Genomic DNA, 16,551 nt, shown 5'->3' with positions numbered 1-16,551 from the left:
GAGTTTTGTGGTGGGTTTTTTAAACTTTGTTAATTTAAGCTTCAGCCCTGAGGTTTAACTTTGAATTGTCTTGGATGCCTTTGTTGGTTTTGTTGTTTGTTTTTTTTAATGGTCTAGGAAGTGCATTCTTTTGATTTTTAAAAGGATAATTCTGAACATACTCAATGATGGTGAGTTTTGAGGTACCTTGCAGTGCTGATTGCTAGAATTTATTTAACTCATTTTCACACAACTGGACAGGCTGTACTGAAGAGGTTGCTCTGAAGTGATAGGTGATCTCGTGTACTGAAGCTTATGTAAAATCTTTCAGATGGTAGGGGCAGTCAGTGTATTTAGAAAAGTATTCTTTTGCACAGGATGCTGTCAGGTGTATTTATATATAATTTATTATCAGAGGATGATTAAACAATTCCAAAGTTTTATACAGATCAATAAGCATCAAAGCAAGCAGTCAGGGACTTTCCAAAGTTGAATGCCTAATATTATGCACCCAGAATAATGACTAAATTACCTTCTGTTCATTTTTTGTAGGAGGAAATAATAATTCACATTCTTAACCAACACGCACACACAAAAAACAAAAAGTCACTTGGTAGGTGTATCCATAAATAGTTTAGCATGTAATCATAGAAAATGTTGTCCTAAGGGTTTGTGCTGGTTCTGTCTGGGATAGAAATTTTCTTCATAGTAGCTAGTACAGGGCTACATTTTGGATTTGTGTTGGAAACAGTGTTGATAATACAGAGGTGTTTTCATTACTGCTGAGCAGAGCTTACACAGAGCCAAGGCCTTTTCTGCCTCTCACCCCACCCCACCAGCGAGTAGGCTGGGGGTGCACAAGGAGTTGGGAGGGGACACAGCCGGGACAGCTGACCCCAACTGACCAAAGGGAAATTCCACACCATATGATGTCATGCTCAGCATATAAAGCTGGGGGAAGAAGAAGGAAGAAGGGGGAAATATTTGGAGTGATGGTGTTTGTCCTCCCAAGTAACTGTTATGTGTAACAGAGCCCTGCTTTCCTGGGGATGGCTGAACACCTGCCTGCCCATGGGAACTGGTGAATAAATTCTTTGTTTTGCTTTGCTTGCATGCTCGGCTTTTGCTTTACCTGTTAAACTCTCTTTATCTCAACCCACAAGTTTTCTCACTTTTACCCTTGTGATTTTCTCTCCCCCATCCCACTGCAGAGAAGTGAGCAAGTGGCTGTGTGGCGCTTAGTTGCTGGCTGGTATTAAGCCATGCCAGGGTTCTACATCACACAGTTAACTAGTTGTAGAGGAGGGAATAACAAAATGATCAGCAGTTATAATGTTAGTAAGTCTATTGGTATGAATTAGAACTACCAGCTTCTTTGAAATGCTTCTTATTTGGCAGCACTGTGTTTAGAGACAGACAGCTTCATGGCTTATTAGAAACTGTTCAGAAAATAAGCATAGTCCTTTAAATCTAGTATTAGAGGATATAGAGGGGGAAGCCTTTGCTATCTGTTGCAGCTGAGCTGCTGTAACAAAACTTGAATATCTCATGCTATTTCACAATAACAGGATAGATGAGTGAAAGGTCTCCAAAAACAGCTATTGAAAGAGAACTGGTCACCTATTTAGAATCATAGGATAATTTAGTTTGGCAGGGGCCTTTTGGGGTCATCTCATCCAATGTCTTGCTCAAAGCAGGTCCGATTCAATCGGATTGCTTGGAGACTTGTTGCAACTTAGCATATAGTTCTGGGGCAGCGTAAGCTTCTAGGCCACCACAGTTCTTCCTAAGCTGTGTGGTTTTGCGTTTTTCTTCCCCCTACCTGTAGATTAGTGCTAGTGTGCATGTAGCTGTGTGGAAATCCCATTCATGGGGTTTATGGGCTGAAAACAGCTCATTTTTCTTTGCTCATTTTTTGGGGAAAGATGAGTCTGGTTTTGTCTGTATTGTTTTCTGTTTTGTGCACCACTTGGTCTCAGAATATGAGGAGGAATGGTGGGGATGAGTGAACAGGAAGAATTACAGGCAAGGCAGTGGCATCCATAAAACCTCACACCACATTGTTTCTTTGTACCTGTGGAGTACTGTCCTACCGATGTTTATGGAGGCAGAACTGGCTGCCAAACTTCCCCAAACAAAATAATTGTTAACTTGTTAACTTATAATCTGTTTTCTTTCAAATACAGCAAGTAAACTTTTAAGAAAGTCTAAATACAAGATAAATTAGGAAGCAGTATAATTGGTATGGGAAAAGAAACATGAAAAAGTCTTTCAGATCACAGTAATTCTTCAGAGGTTTGAAAGTAGTTTGCTATCTTGCTTTTAGAATAAGCTATATAACTTCTAAGCTAAAACAGCTCTCCAAACTAGAGTTCAGAAAGCAAAAGTATTGTTTAAAAGCTTTCTAGTGTGTATCTAAACATAGGTATACATTTTGTAACTTTTACAATACTGTCCAATAGATGTATGTGTATTCTTTATTCCTGTGTATATAGGAGGTGAGTTTGGTTTGTTACACCAGCGACCTTGAGCATGCAGCTTTAATCTTAGAACAGCTTTTTAAGATATAGGTAGCTCTTCTGCCTAGAGGAATGGTGTGTTCCGTCAGTTTGGAATGCTTCCCTTTCATCCTTCTGGCAGTATGCTGCCTCTTTGATAAGGTCTTTGGATGTCATTTTCTGAGACCCCAGGGATGTGGGTTACAGAAATAACCCAGAGTTAAAGATGTCTCTTGTCATGGTCTGCATCTTGAATATTGTTGTTAGACATTAGAAGAGTTGTGGTAAACAACAAACATCAAATTGAAAACTGCCGTCTTCTAAAAGAAACCCAGTTAGTCTCCAGACTTGCATTATGTCAAGGAATGGAGAAAAGTAACAAATGCCTTAGGTCTGCACCATGGCTGGTGCCACTTTAATAATTTGATGTAAAGATGTGTATTACTAGCCTGTGATAACTTTTTTTTTTGTGCGTGTCCTCTGACCTCCTTTTCATGACTTCAGGAGATATCAGCAGTGCAGGCTTTGAATTAGGAAAGAAATTAAAAAGGGGGAAGTTTAGATGTCCTTTCATATTCCTATAGTCTTAGTCTCTTTTGTGGCCTCAACAGGTGTGTGTTGGTCTAACAAATGCTGAAGTGAATACATTTCAACAGTGTATCCTTGGTAGAAAGGGAATAACTTCGTAAATTAATGTGTCCTTCAGGGGAAGGATCTTGAGATACTTGAATTTTATTCTGTTAAAACTTGCTCCTTTTAAAATAAATTATTATTAAATGTAGGTATGTGTGTATACGTCTTGAATTATATACTTGAGGAATATATAGGGAAGGACCTGAATATCTGCTGTAGAAGGATGCTCTTAATGTCATGTATTGTGAGCTCAAATAATTTAAGCACTTGGAAAATGACTCTGCAGTCAGAACTTATGATCCAAAAGAAATGGGAAGTATCTTCAACCCCCTTATTACCTTTTACTGGTGTGGTTTGGTGGTTTGGGGTTTTTTTTATTTCTTAACCAGAGGTCTGTGGAAACCACTCTATGAGAGTATTGTTTGGGTAGAAAGCTCTGATAATTTACAGTCCTCCATTTAAAATGGCCTGCAGCTGAAATACAGGAAAATCACTCCTACTGAAAAATCCGGTTTGTTTGGTTTTTTTTAAAATTGAAAAAAACCAAATCTGCAAAACCTCTTAAATTATGAAAATGTCATCTTCTTTTCAGGTGAAAGTTATGTATGTGCATCCAACGAACCATATCGCAAAGTTGATTACACCAAGAATGTCAATCCCAACTGGTGTGTGAACATAAGGACTGGGTCCACTCGATCCTTGACATCTTTGACATCCACAAAGAGTGAAGTGAAGGAGAGTAAAGATTTCATTAAACCCAAATTAGTGACTGTTATTAGAAGTGGAGTAAAACCACGGAAAGCTGTGAGAATTCTGCTGAATAAGAAGACTGCTCACTCCTTCGAACAGGTCTTGACAGACATCACAGAAGCTATTAAGTTAGATTCGGGTGTAGTGAAGAGACTTTGTACACTGGATGGAAAGCAGGTAGGAGAATAAATGGCTGTCACCATCTAATAATTATGAGTTAATCTAAGCTTCTTTGTTTTTGTAACTTGAATTCTTGTTACTGTATATGCTTTAACCTGCTTCTGAATAAGGACAGTTTAATAAATGGCAACTTTTAAAATTTGTATTAAAAACCAATATCTATGAAAAATTAAAATTGTACATAATGCAAAAGAAGTTGACCACTAAATTCTAAGTAACAAAAATAAAAATTAAACCCCCATCTTTTTATATACTAACTCTGCATTGCTAAAGAAAGTGCCTGTTGATTAAGTAATACAGTTTATTTGAAACACTTGAAAGCAAACTTGCTAAAATACACATGTGTTTTCAGACTACTACATAGTGCTGACTGGTATAGGAAAAATATTGCTGGCTCCTTCCATTTCACAGCCACAGATTGCTATTTACGTAGCAAAAGGACTGTCTTTCTGGAGGTAGTAACTGACATGATCTAAGGTCAAGAATGTTATCTGAAATTAATAATTCGGGGGGGGGTGGGGGTAGGGGGTGTCCATCATGTCTTTGCAACTTGCTTTTGCTTTTAGTTTTATTACTGCAAAAACATGCTGCCAGGATTAATGATGTGGTAGGTCTTTTATTCGCACTCAGAAATACAAAGGAATGGTCCACAGAATGTTCTGCTGCACCAGGTAAAAGTGTCAGGACAGGAATACATTTGCTGTTGATCAGTCAGGTTAATGACTCAGCTCTTCATGGAACAGGACTTTGATACTTGATACTTTTATTTGACACTGATGTGGAACTTTGACAGCATTGTGACTTTAGTAATACAGAACAACACAGGCTGCAAAGTAGATCACATTCAGTATCAGGTACCTGGACTATTGCATTGGTGACTAAATATTAGGATCCTTGCTCATTCAACAGGTATTTTTGCACATCTTCATACTTATACATTTGCATGAACTACTTGTAAAAGTTTCAATTGTGTTCAAACAGATGTGGGAATTTTTATTGTACAAGCTTTTTATAATGGTTATAATCCTATAGACTACTTAAAAAGCAGCTTTTTGTGTTGCAGAACAAGTGCGCTTACTCAGAGTGTCTCAATATGATGTCAGTCTGGTTATGTTCTGTGTGCTGTGGATACACTTTTTATAATTAAGTACTTGAAAAGAACTTCTGTTCTTTGGTATTAAATATAGCAAAGCAAATGTATAACTGAGACTTAATTTTCAGTATTTGGTGGCACTATAATGTGTTCTTTAGTATTTCTAATAGGTTTGATTTTTAATGAGATTTGTTAACAAGATTTGTTAAAGGAGAATCCTTTCTAGGAACATCCAAAATGTGATTTAGTCATGTTTAATTTAGTTCATAATAAAATAGCTTTGAAGATATTTATTATACAGTAATTAGTCTCTTTTGCCTGCAAAGTCTTCTGTTACTGTCTCAGATAAGATGAGTTTAGTCTTCTCAAGCAAGTAGATAGAAAGAGTCAGGAAAGGAAACTGCAAAAACTAGGATTCTCAGTTCAGATTAACCTTTTCTGTTGCATTGTTAATACATTAGAAACTCACTGATCTGCACTGATGTGGAAGATGCAGTAGTGTATCAGGGATCAATAAAATTAATTAACATTAAATCTCACATATGTTGCTTGCACATTACTGCCACCCATGGTGGATGGTGGCTGTCCTCAGTCCAAAGTGAGCATGACCAATCATTGGTAATGCTCAAAAATAAGTATAAGATTTCTAATTGCTGCAGTACCTCCTTCTGCTCTTCTGTGATAAAGGCAATAATCAAACTTGGACTGCAGATGTAGGTGTTCTCAAGCAGGACTGGGAAATCCCTAGTTTTCACTGCTAATAGGTGCTCCTTACAATTGCCTCTGTGTAAAGTGTTTCAGCAGTAGTAGTGCATAAATGTTGTGACCTCCCTTCCATGTGGAAGAAAGCCCTTTTGCTTTTCCATAGGCTTTGGGAAGGAGCCTTTGCTTGCACAACCATAGTGTAATTGTGACTTTAGTGGTCATGGGATGTAGTGCCCCAGATAGAAGACCTATGGCTTTGAGCACCCTGATAATAAGTCTCCTTCTGCTTATCTAGGAGGATAGAGACTTCTGGGTTTTTTTTGTTTGTTTGTTTCTTTTTCTCCAAAGTGAAGGGCTGACACCAGTTTTAGGCAATAGGGATTTTTTTTTTCCTTTGTTCATTGCTTGTGTATGTAGAGGTTGGTGTCCAAGGGCTTTGTGGGGTGTCCTGGTTTCAGCTGGGATAGAGTTAATTTTTTCCTAGTAGCTGGTATCGTGCTGTGGTTTGGATTTAGGATGAGAATAATGTTGATAACACACTGATGTTTCGGTTGTTGCTGAGCAACGTTTACACTAGGTCACTGACTTTTCAGCTTCTCATGCTGCCCTGCCAGCGAGGAGGCTGGGGGTTCACAAGAAGCTGGGAGGGGACACAGCCAGGACAGCTGACCCCAGCTGACCAAAAGGATATTCCATACCATATGACGTCATGCTCAGTATATAACTGGGAGGAAGCTGGCTGGGGATGTGACCACGGCTCAGGGACTAGTTGGGCATTGGTCATCAGGGGAGAGCAATTGTGCTGTGCATCACTTGTCTTCCATATTCTATTATTATTATTCTCTTCCTTTTCTGTCCTATTAAACTGTCTTTATCTCCACCCACGAATTTTACTTTTTTTTTTTTTTTTCTGATTCTGTCACCCATCCCACTGTGGATGGTGAGTTGAGCAAACGACTGCATGGTTGTTTTAGCTGCCTGCCTGGTTAAACCACAACAGGGGTTTGGCAAATGAAGAGTTGCTTTGCTGCCAATTCATGGAAATTTCTAAGCCTATTTTCTCTAATGCAGTAATTGCTTATTCTTCTAAATCTGCTAGGGAGGCAGATCTTTTATGCTCGTTGTAGTGTTGGCACAGCTTGAAAGGCAACCATTAAAAAAAAGAAGAGGCATTTTGTAAATGGCTATGTTCCTATAAATGTAGCTTTTGTGTTTCTCAGCGTTTTGGTTCTCTTTTCCCTGCTCCTCTGTATTTTTATCTCTGAGGAAATACATATCTTTTGTGTTTTTTGTGAGCAGGTAGCTTTAGGTTGTATTTTCTGTTTAATACAGAATTGATGCTGAAATTCAGGTGTTTAAAACATGCATGTACAGAATTTGTATCCTTTTATTAGGAATGTGTTGTTCTGTTAACGTATGGGGCACTTTGTTTTCCAATAGAACTATTTAACATGTGTAGTAAGAGATGATCATGAAACCAGAGATCTATGAAGAAACCTTTTTAATTTTGAGCAGTACAACAGAAAGGATGTCCTCAAAATAGTTTTTATTTACTCTTCTGACTTCATTAATCTTCACTGTAGCAACATCTTGATGATAATGGTAACACAGAGAATAACATCTATGTCAGATATTTTCCTTGATTATTGTGTATGAAGACAGACAATGATCTAGCTTTTAATTGTAAGATTTTATAACATTTACAAGGTTTCCTTTTATTTTCAGTTTCAATATGGATGCTGTAACTTAGAATATTAGTGCTTTGTAACCTCAAGTACAGATTACTTTTTTTTAACTACATTGATGCAAGGCTGACTTTTCAGTTTTAAGCTGTTGAGCAACCAACTTCTTTTTACCTCCCAGGACTTTTGTGATGGTTTCTATGTGAGGGGAAATATTCCTGTAAAAGTAACTAGGCTTTAGCTCTGCAGTGCAAGCTTCTGCTATTTCAGTCTTTGTGCTTCTGATATTGAAGCTTGCCTAATATATTTGCTTGACCAAGTGTTTTCATTACTTGGCTGCATTTTTTCCTTTCTATTCTTTGCTGGAATCTGTCACTATCCTACTGTGAAGCAAGGACAGTCAGACTGAAATTTCTCTAGTAGGGAAGTTAACCTTTCATTATCTTGGAAGAGAATGGAAGTTCTCTATCTTGCTAAACAAGCTTCAGCCATTGTGAAGTGTAGAGTAGCAACTTAAAGGTAAATTACCTGCACTAATTGTTTAAAAGAATATACTATATGGGGAGGGGTGTGTGTGTATGTAATTTCCTGTGAGAAGCTCAGGAAAAGCCATACAGAACTCTGAAGTATGAATTATTTGACACACAAAAGAAAATTAAATCTTCATTCCAGGAAGACAGTAACTTTTTAAGCTTGTATTGTGTTGCAGCTTCGTGGATTAATATCCATAACAGGATTGAAAAGGTGAATGAGCCACCTTTTCTGTAGCCCATTCCCAAAATAGTGAGAACATACCACAGATAAGCGTTACTTTAAAGGTCTTTTTTGATGGGCCACAGGTATGTTGGTGGCTATCTCTGAAACCAAAAGCTTCCTAATTTTCTGTTAATGATGTTTTTCGTAAGATGCTCATTAAAAGTAAAGGGGTAACTGAAGAAAACAGGTACTACATTTGGAAGTATTTATCAGACTCATCTAGCTGTCCTCTCAGTAATTTTTTATTTTCCAATGACAGATTTGAGAATTCTTAGTAGAGATAATAGCTTCTATAAACTGAATTTGGTATTTGCTTTGTAGTGAAAATACTAAGGAGACCAAGTGGACCTATTAACGTATCCATCATAGAGGACAGAAACCAAAACAAGAGCTGAGCAGGAGAGATCTTATTAGTACAATCGATATTCCCCATATGCTTGTTTCGGTTCTTTTGGCACATAGACTTCTGTCATTCAGATCTGAAAATCTCCATTAATATAGCGGGCTTATAGGATCTTAACCTCAGCAAATATTTGCCTTTAGTTCAATTCTCTCCTACCTAATTACAGTGGAAAAGCTACTTGGTTTTCAACTGTATTTTATTCATTAACGGTAGACTTTTTGGTGGGTTTTTTTTTAAGGAATCAGGCACTAGGAGTTAGTTGTACGCTTTTTTGTGTGTGTCATTTAATTGTATTGTTACATCACTGTCTGATATCTCATTGCAAGCTGAGAAGCAACTGTAATAGAAACTTGCTTCCATGTTAGCAGGCATTATGTGTAGTAAGCTACTGAAACCAAAAGAAGTCTTTATCTTAGGTCTCAGGCTAATGTAGGCACTTTCACAAATGTATTGGAAATAGCACAGATTTGAATTTCTGCTACAGGCAATCTTGCAAGAACATAAAAAGCTCCAACTTTTGTGCAGTTCTAGTTCTGCTGAAATTTAAAACAGCACTTTAAACTGAAATGTTGCATTAACCTGCAAGTACAAGGGGGAAAAAAAACCCTAAGCCCTTGCATTCCTCACAACACTTAAAAAGGTTTATATATTGTTATAGAGGAATGTTGGTGGCAGCTGCAAAGAGAGTGATTCTCTGCATTGCAGATCCCACAGAAGTATGGCATTTGTGGACAAGGGACCTTTCCTTGCCTAGCTTCAAGACTTTGAACAGTAGTGATAGCCTCTTAAAGGCTGAGGGTCAGAAGAGGTAGAGTCAACTTTTAGAAAACCATTTTAAATTTGTGAAACAAACTGCAGCAGACTACTTGGTGATTTGACACTGTGCGTTTGATTGACAATATAACTACTGAAAGAGCAGATACGTTGGATAGAAAGGCTTTTCAGAATTTGTGGTGGATGTCCACAAGAAAAAGCACATTAATCTGCTTATTATGTGGCAAATTACACAAATTAGACTTATGTCTACTCTGAGTGAGGGGCAGAAATCACTGCAGTCTTTATATTGGTTTATAAGACTTAAATAGCAACAGAATGTGTGCAACATCATATGAGACAATGGGAACAGGACCATTACCTCTGAGACCTCTTGATGCAGCAGTGGATAGCACTGCAATGTAAAAGTGGAATATCAACTTGAAATGGGCATATATATTGTTGGTTTGGTCGTTTGGATTTTTTGTTTGTTTATTTCGAGGTTTTTTTAGCTGACATGAGTCTACAAACTAATATTGCGTGTGAAACAGTAAAATATATTGATGGAGATGCAACCAGAAGCAGTACTTAGATTTTCTTTAGAAGAGAGAGAATATAACTTCTGAGAGAGAGACCTTCCAAGAGAATAGGAACTAGGTGGCTGGGAAATTAAATCAGAAAAGATACGTACTTACAGTACAGAGGAGGAAAAGAAAAGCTCATACTAGATGCTGTCAAGAGTGATGTTTCTCATTCACTGGATGGACATGAGACAAAACCAATGTGGAAGAGCTAAAGATTATTTTCCAAGGCATAGGGAAACCCTGAAAAAGAGTATAGAGGAGTTCTGGAAGACTCTAATCATCCTACAGCTGATGTTCATTGGATGAGATGAGTGTCCCTAAGACTGAGCTAAATAAACTTCATTCTGAGACTTATGTGGAAAAAAATTCAGGAAGCAATGCTGTGAATCACTTGCTGATGGTTGGCTGGATCCTTTTCCCTTTTACAAGTAAATATGTAGCAGTGGAACACCTCTGTTACTTGGAAGTTGAAAAGTTCCAAGTTATTTGGTACAGCCACCTTTATGTGTGTTATAGGCTAGAAGGGCTTTGACATAGCACCTGTCTGTTCAGGGAGCCTGCTGGTTTGGGTTGAGCTCAGGACACAGAATGCTTCAGCAGAGTATATGATGTGGGGTTTTGGTGGGGGAGGGTGTTGTTGGTTATTGGTGGTGGTTTTTCAACAATAAAGAGTTATGGAACAATGACTTAGACAAGGGGAAGAGAACAGTAGTGGCTACTTGTATCTGAAGTAAGCTTTTTGACATCGTCTTTTCACATCAGTTAGCTAGGGAAGGATTGTCTAGAGAAAAATGCACTACTTACTGGATGCACAGTTGGAATACTGCCATTCTGAATGATTATTGATGATTCACTGCCAACTGGAATTTTATATTGAGTAGGGGTCAATGAATGGGTGTCTGTACTAGTCACTGTAAATGACCTAGAAGATGGAAGGGACGATATGCTTAATAAATACAAAGAACACACCAAATGGATGAGCTACAGGAAACCTGGACAACAGAAAATTAGAATAATCTTGACAAACTGCAGAAATAGTTTAGGATAAGGCAGGTTGAGTAATCTTAGACTCACTGGTTATTGACAATGCAGATAGGAAATGGCAAGTAGTTCTGGTTGAAGTGGTAAAGGATCACAGCTGAAGATGAATTAATAGTGTCAGCGGTTATGCATAGGATTTAGGCGAAGTTGGGCTTGTACTAGAGGCTAGAATTGTTTCAGAGAACTACTGTAGAGAGATGTCTGTCTAGTCAGTGTAGGATACAAATCTTTGAAGTCTAAGGAAAACAAAAGAATTAAAGTGGCCCTAATGTTGAGGAAGGCTGTGTGACAGGAAATTAATTCATCCATGGACATCGCTATGTGATATTTTTGTTCAGACTTTCAATTGGTATGCTCAGAACTGGAAGCTGAGGTTATTTATTGCTAGAAGAAAGGAGGAAATAGTGTACTCAAGCAGAGAGGAGATAATTTTGGACTCTGTCATGGACATAGAAATATTCCCATCTGTAGTTATTTATGGAAGGAAGGGTTATCTGAAACTAACCTGAAATAAACTGTGCCCTGTCACAGGTGCAGATATCTGAAAAATACCCTAAATATGAAAATATCTTCTTCTAGCTACAAATCTTGTCATGCAACAATTTTTAAAGCGTTTTCATTACATGCAGTGGTAAAAAGGCCACAGACAGATAATGTGTGGTTTAGGATTTACCCTAGAAAGTATTTATAATTTTTATCACAGTTGTCAGAGGATCATATTACTAGACCAATTACCATTTTAAGAAAAAAAGAAAATGTGAAATGGTAAAGATTTTGTTTAAAAGTAACAGGTGCTACAGAAAAAGTATTAAAAAAGAAACAGAACCTTTGACATCTAGTTAGTCATCTCAGAAGAATATCTTAAACTAGCACTGAATAATAATGCTGAGGGAGCTCTTCAGCTTTGTTGCGTATGCAAAAAATAAAGGTCATGCCATGTGAAATGGCCACAGTCTAGCACTGGAAAACTTGGCTCTCTGGAACAAAGGTTTTTAGAATTTGTTGAGGGTGTGGGGTGGACAGGGGACCCCCTGTATATTATTCTTAGTTTCTGGAGATCAATAACCCAAAATATAGTACAGATAAAGTAGAGAATGTATATCTCCTCACAAGGATGCATAATTCTAGCTTTGGGGATGTGGCTAATGTTGCTGAGAATGTAATGGCCAGGGTCCACTGGGTGTGAATCTAGTCTTTTTCAGTGAGATAAGGTTTAGATATGTAATTAGTAATACCCACTGCCATCAAACTAACAGGTTGGTGAAGTGGGATGTTAAAATAATAGAATATTTGTCAAAATGAATGCAAAATCAAATCCTGATCTGAAGTCAGCACTTTTAAATTAGAGCATGGCAGCTGAAAAAAATTGCTGATATTTTAGCTAAAAGCACACGTGGATCCTGCTAAAAGTGACAATCCAACTTACTGGAATCTTTGTGGATCTATAGAGAGGATAAATCCTACTGGGTTTTCAGTTTTTGTCTGTGCACACCAAGAGCTGACAACACTTAATAAAAATGACATGCTGCACAGTGTGGGAAACAATCACTACAAAAATAGTGGTGTCACCAGTGGTAACATATCTTTGTTGATGTATGATTACAATAATTTTAGTTCTGGGTTACAGAAATGGTGCGTGTAGAGCTCTTGGAATAAAAGACTGGTATGCAGTCATTGTCTGCCATCTGCCATGCTAAAGATCGAATCACATGACTTGGAAACTAAACCTTGGGAATTTGTTGTATCCTGCTGAGCCTGGCCATTAACAGATAATTAGTCTGGTAAAAATCTTTTGAGTTCATTCTGCAGCTGTCATATGCCAGATTAGGATTTGTGTCACAGGTTCCTCATTACTTTGAGATCTTAGAATTTTTTTTTCCTAGAATTAAATTACCCTATGTTACTTCAGTAAACAGTTCTTGCATTATCACATTTAAACATGCAAACTTTTCTCTAAGAAGCCTGTTACACCTTACGGTTTAAAGCTATTTACCAACTGCATATGAAAGGCTTTTAAGGCTGAACTTTCTCCATTCCTGTTCGTAACAGTCTATAAGCAGACTTTCTAATTTTAAGATTTGTCTTTGAGGTTGTCAGGTTGATTGATCTGTTACAGTAGCTGCTTCTTGGTTGACTGTAATCAGATTGTCAGTGTCTCAAGTCTATTGAAGCAAAAATACTGAAATCTTAAAATATGAACTTTTCTTCTAGATTTGTACCTGTTATTAAGAAAAATGGCATTCTCTTTGATAATAAATTAATGGCTGTCCTTGTTTTGGCAGGCATAGAGTTAATTTTCTTCCTAGCAGCTGGCATAGTGCTGTGTATTGGGTTTAGGATGAGAATAATGTTGATAGCACACTGATGTTTTTAGTTGTTGCCAAGCAGTCAAGGACTTTTCGGCTTCTCCTACTGGCCTGCCAACAAGAAGACGGGGGGCACCCAACAAGCTAAGAGGGGACATAGCCAAACTGATCAAAAGGATATTCCATACCATATGATGTCATGCTCCATATATAACTGGGGGTTGGCCAGGAGGTGGGGCAGCTTGGGAACTAGCCGAGCATTGGCTTCAGGTGGTGAGAAATTGTGCTGTTCATCACTTGTTTTGTATATTCTTTATTATTATTAATTATTATTATTATCATAATATTCCTTTTCTGTCCTAATAAACTATCTTTATCTCAAACTATGATTCTTTTTTAAATTATTATTATTTTATTATTTATTTTTTATTCTCTCCCCCATCCTACTGGAGGCAGAAGTGAGCAAATGGCTGTGTGGTTTTTTTTAGCTGCCAGCTGGGTTAAACCATGACAATGGTGGGAAATATGAAACAGTTTGTCAGAGAAAGGAAAGGGAATATTCATCTTTAATGTTTAAAATATTGCTAGCTGATTAATTTGCAATGAACCTTTAAACACAGTGGTCTGAAGACTCTGAAGGGAAAGTAATGTTGAAGTAATAGCAACACAAGCCAACTTTTTAAAAGCAAAGAGCTTCCCAGCACTTAAATGGAACAATGACCCTGATTGTGGCTTGAAGTTAGTAAACTTTGCATATGCTGTAGGCAGTAAAATTCAGTGTTCTTGCAGCACTTTTCTTTTTTACAAAGTCAACAATCATTTTATTCTGTTATGCAAATATACAGTCTATGGCATGTTATTAAATATTTATTTTGTTCATATTTATTTGGTGTTTTATTTATTGATACATGGCACAGGGTGTCTCTGCAAATGTGGAAGGCTTTTTGAAGAAACTAAAATATTTCAGAAGAAAGCAAAAAGAATAGAGCATAACTTGTAAACTGAATGGCAAGTTAGAATTTTGGGCTAGTAGGTTTGGCATTTCTTGGCTTTACCTTTCTTACCTCTAACCTCCAGCTCAACTTGTATTTAGTTAGGGAGTTCCAGTCTGGATAAAATTATTGGAAAATAGGCCAGCTAGTTAAGAAAAATAAAGATGGTTGAGTACCAGACAGCCAGAATTCTCTTTAAGCGCTTTCTGAAGGTGCTGTTTTCTTGCATGTGGAAAATATGCATTTTCACTTTTAAAGAAATCAAGGTTCTGGTTCATTTAAATCTGAATAAAATTGAACAAGAGATATTCAAGCATAGATAAATGTGAAGTTGGATCCTGCTTAAAGAGTATTTGCCTTATTCTCCCTGTATTTTGCAAGGGACCCAGTAACACAGACACTTGGAATATGCCTACATGGTTGTACAGGCAGACGTCTGACACCAGCTGGCTTTGATTTGTATAACCTATGGACCCGGAGGTGGTCTGTGTCTGGTCAGACTGCAGACTGATTGACATCTTACCTAGTTGCTATCAGGTGGGTAGATGTATTCTCAACCAGTCAAGTATATAACGCTTTTTGAGGTAGGAAGTAGTGTTTCTACTGTGAAGAGAATCGTAATATAATGTGTGCACTTGGTAATAGTTTTCTTACCAGACTTCTACAGGGGTAGTAAACAGGCAATTGATTTTCCCATTCTTTCTCCTCTTATAGACCCTCCCTCCCATGTGTCAGACAGTAACAAAAAGCTTGTAAAAGTAGTATTTTTCCCTCCAATGTATTTGCTTTATTACCAAGTTTCAGATTTTTGTTTCTCCTTTTCCTGCAAAAATGAAGAGTGACTTTGATGAAGGGCATTTGATTGAGCAGTTGGGGTACTACTCATACTGACACTGAGACATCATGGCTACATGACTTTTCTGGATTAGCTGTACTAATATATTTCTAATATTCTATTTCTAACATATATATTATGTTTCTAGCATATACTGTGCTATAAACAGAAGTGTTCTGAATATTTGGTTACTAGGCTTTCCTAGAACCTGGGAGAGTTTTCAGATGCATTTAGATTTGAGTTCTTTCCTGCAATCATGTTACAACTGGGAATAGTAATCCAGCCAAGGTACATTTAAAGGTAACTATTAACTAGAATCCTTCATATAATCACTTTAGGAATAGCAGAAGTAAACAGCCTTGTTGAGATATAGGACTGGAAGGGACAGCATGGCTGAGAATATTCAATCGCCTATGTTGGCCTTGGCAATCTCAAATGCTTTATGTCCAGAATAGTTCATGAGAACGTCCACTGTGTCCTTCTCCTACACACTGCTAGTCACAAACCCATCCCCAGGACCTGTAACAAACTGGAGATTGCTAATCTGTGAAATTTTGGGATTTTGATGTTTGTGTATTACAGGGAAAGAATGGGAGAGATTAAAAATGTTCTTTATATCCTCAGCTCCTACACTGCCAAGTAATTTTAGATGGGCTATTCCAAAACAATTCCAGAAATTGGGCAGTGTTTGGGATTTCTGAGCAAAGAGAACACACTGGTGTACTGACATCTGACTCAGAAAACCATCTCTGCAAACAAAATCCATATACCATGATTGGCTTTATATAACTGTAAGAGGAAACATGGCACAGTGAAGGTTCCTGGTAGACTTAAGTATTCTGGCGACTTCTCACTGTGGCTGATTTTTTTGACTCAAAGGGAAAAATATTCTCTCTACTTCCCTGGAGCTGAGGGGTTAAGCAGGGAAATCTGTCTTCTGCAGGTACCCATGTGAGCTCTGATATAGAAGATTAGTGTGTAAAAACTTATGTATTAGATCATATTTGTAATATTTATGTTACTATATACTTGTAAGTTTTATAGTATATAATATTTTATAAGTTTTTACTTAAAGCATAAATACGGTAAAATCAGTATTGTAAGCTTGTGAAGTCCAAGAGGAAGAAGATGGACAAATGATGAAATCTGCTTCACAAAGCTCTGTATTTTGTCCCTTGTTTTCATATACAAACAACAAAATTTCCTGCAGTTTTAGTATCAGAGTGGCTGTTGGTATAGACAATGGCTTTGTTATTATCTGCAGTCTTTGATGCTCACTTAAGAATACACTTCTGGTTCAAGTGCTAATACTCCTTTACTGAAAGGAATTTGTTCTTGTTTTTCGACTGAGATACCTAATT

General features: G+C 37.4%; 1 protein-coding gene across 8 annotated transcripts in view; it reads left to right on the top strand.

Annotated features, from left to right (window-relative positions):
- Nucleotides 1-16,551, top strand: part of DCLK2 (doublecortin like kinase 2) — an 87,575-nt gene that overhangs the window by 9,442 nt on the left and 61,582 nt on the right. For all 8 annotated transcript variants that reach the window (XR_008577022.1, XR_008577021.1, XM_054824906.1 and 5 more), the window contains exon 2: nucleotides 3,703-4,037. Coding sequence is in view for 6 of the 8 variants with exons in the window: in XM_054824906.1 (XP_054680881.1) it covers nucleotides 3,703-4,037 (335 nt within the window). In the remaining 2 variants the exon portion in view is untranslated. The remainder of the gene's footprint in view (nucleotides 1-3,702; nucleotides 4,038-16,551) is intronic.

The sequence above is a fragment of the Grus americana genome, chromosome 4 (assembly GCF_028858705.1).
Source record: "Grus americana isolate bGruAme1 chromosome 4, bGruAme1.mat, whole genome shotgun sequence".
In the NCBI taxonomy this organism is placed as follows: domain Eukaryota; kingdom Metazoa; phylum Chordata; class Aves; order Gruiformes; family Gruidae; genus Grus; species Grus americana.
Note: the sequence above shows the minus strand (reverse complement) of the source record. Positions and strands in the feature narration are given on the sequence as shown.